A 1752-nucleotide genomic window follows, 5' to 3' on the forward strand; every position below is an offset into this window, starting at 1 on the left:
CAGCTCCAGCCAGCTGTTATTAAATAGATATAGATTTAGTAGCAGTTAGATTAGTCCTCTGCAATATGGAAATTTTTACACTCAATAAACTCATCAGGAGTGCAAAGTACCATTAGAGAAGTTATGGCTCACAGTTCATTAGCAAGCTGCAAAAGAAAAATGAAGAATAATAGTCTAATATTGAGATATTTACAGAAATGAACTGGTGAACAAACACCTAGAAGAGGATGCCCGCCTGCACACTGCGCACCACCGCTTGCTCTCCGCTGCAGCCTTAACAGCGATGGCAAGCAGGCTGTCTGGCCCTGCCCTCGCCACCCCCATCACCTACGACCCTGATTCCCCCTGCCCTGGACCACTGACTCGCTGGACGGAGAGGATTGCCAGAGAAGCCTGGTCATAAGCTGGAAGTAATTCTGCCTGAGCAGCTGTTCCAGAAGGAGCCTGTTCTGCGTGAAAGTGGATTCAAGCTCAACCTGGAACAGCTGGCCGATCATGTACGGAGTGCTTTTCGCCGTGAGCACGCTAATTTCCATGAGAAAAATACGGAAAGCAGGATTGATCAACTGTATCTATGCGATTTGGCTTCAGTTTGGGAGCATAAGAGTTTTATCGCCAGATGGTTGGCTGGCCGCGTCGCCGGCTGTGCCAAGGGGACTCAGGGGCGCGAATTTTCAGCACCCCAAGATGGGATTTTCCCCAGGCTCTTCTTCTCCATGTTCAATTGGAGCCGCAGAGCTCCATTGGGCATCCTGATACTCATCAGGCTCGGTTGACTCATCAGAGTCATCCAGGATGAGTGTTAGATCAGAAGTTGTTTGGTGCCAGGAGGTAGACGAATGTTGAGAGTGAGCCTCAGAGAGCCTTTCATTCGCCACTCTGATAAAAACAAAAATCCCTTTTTTCCTTTGCCCAACGGCGATCTTTTCGGTATGCTGACGGGCCTTGTCGAAACGTTTCAAGATCACTCATCATTGACCAGCCCTTATGCTGTGTCATAATATATCCTGAGCGATTATCTGGATCATCAGACTTGCTGATATGGGTAACTAGTAAATAGCTTTAGTTGACGCCATCATATATTGAAGTAAGAGTGTAAGCATTGTTGTTGAAGGTCGGTCCATCTTGCAAGCAGGATTGTAAAAAATGCATGCCACGAGCACCCAGTGCACCATCGCAGCACGCTTGTCGTATAGCCACAACTAGAGATCGGGAGATCATCCTGGGTTCACAGGGCAATATGGCGGCTAAGATCTTCACGAATCTGATGATTGAGCTGTTCAGGGCGTGCGTCATAGAAGTGATCTGGTTTGGCTGAAGACAATGTACCGTCGTTTAATTGTGTCTCTATTCTGGTTACGAGGTTTTGGTTGAAATTTAAACCGAGTCACAGACCCCATGGCTTTGTTAAATCTTCTGGAAATTTTTCGGCAGTAGATCGCTTGTTGCATCTTTGCACCCAAAGGGGTTTGTTTGCATGCCTGATGTGGCGGCTACGTCTGCGCGCCATGTCTCACAAAAGCGGCACACCTCTCTAGTTGATCATCTTACCCGTCCGGAGCAATGGAAATCGCGTTGAGTTTGTGGAAGACGGATTGCATGAAGCTGGGGGTTTTATTCACCATCTCATTCGTCCAACCCGTTTCTTCCTCCGTCACCACATTTAATTATGTCTTCAAAGACTTCTGTGTCTCAGAATTCAACACCATCATGCGCCTAACGCGCTGACTGGGGTATTCTAAATCTTTCCCG

The 1752-nt window shown here is 47.5% G+C and overlaps 1 protein-coding gene across 1 annotated transcript; it reads right to left on the reverse strand.

Annotated features, from left to right (window-relative positions):
• Positions 1 to 217: 217 nt before the first annotated feature.
• PAAG_04450 (hypothetical protein) lies at positions 218 to 536 on the reverse strand (the record flags this gene model as incomplete). The annotated part of the gene is made up of 2 exons (XM_002793494.2): positions 218 to 273; positions 332 to 536. The coding sequence occupies 2 exons, from the start codon at positions 534 to 536 to the stop codon at positions 218 to 220; spliced, it is 261 nt and encodes an 86-aa protein (XP_002793540.2).
• Positions 537 to 1752: the final 1216 nt, after the last annotated feature.

Source organism: Paracoccidioides lutzii, assembly GCF_000150705.2.
Source record: "Paracoccidioides lutzii Pb01 unplaced genomic scaffold supercont2.11, whole genome shotgun sequence".
Classification (NCBI taxonomy): domain Eukaryota; kingdom Fungi; phylum Ascomycota; class Eurotiomycetes; order Onygenales; family Ajellomycetaceae; genus Paracoccidioides; species Paracoccidioides lutzii.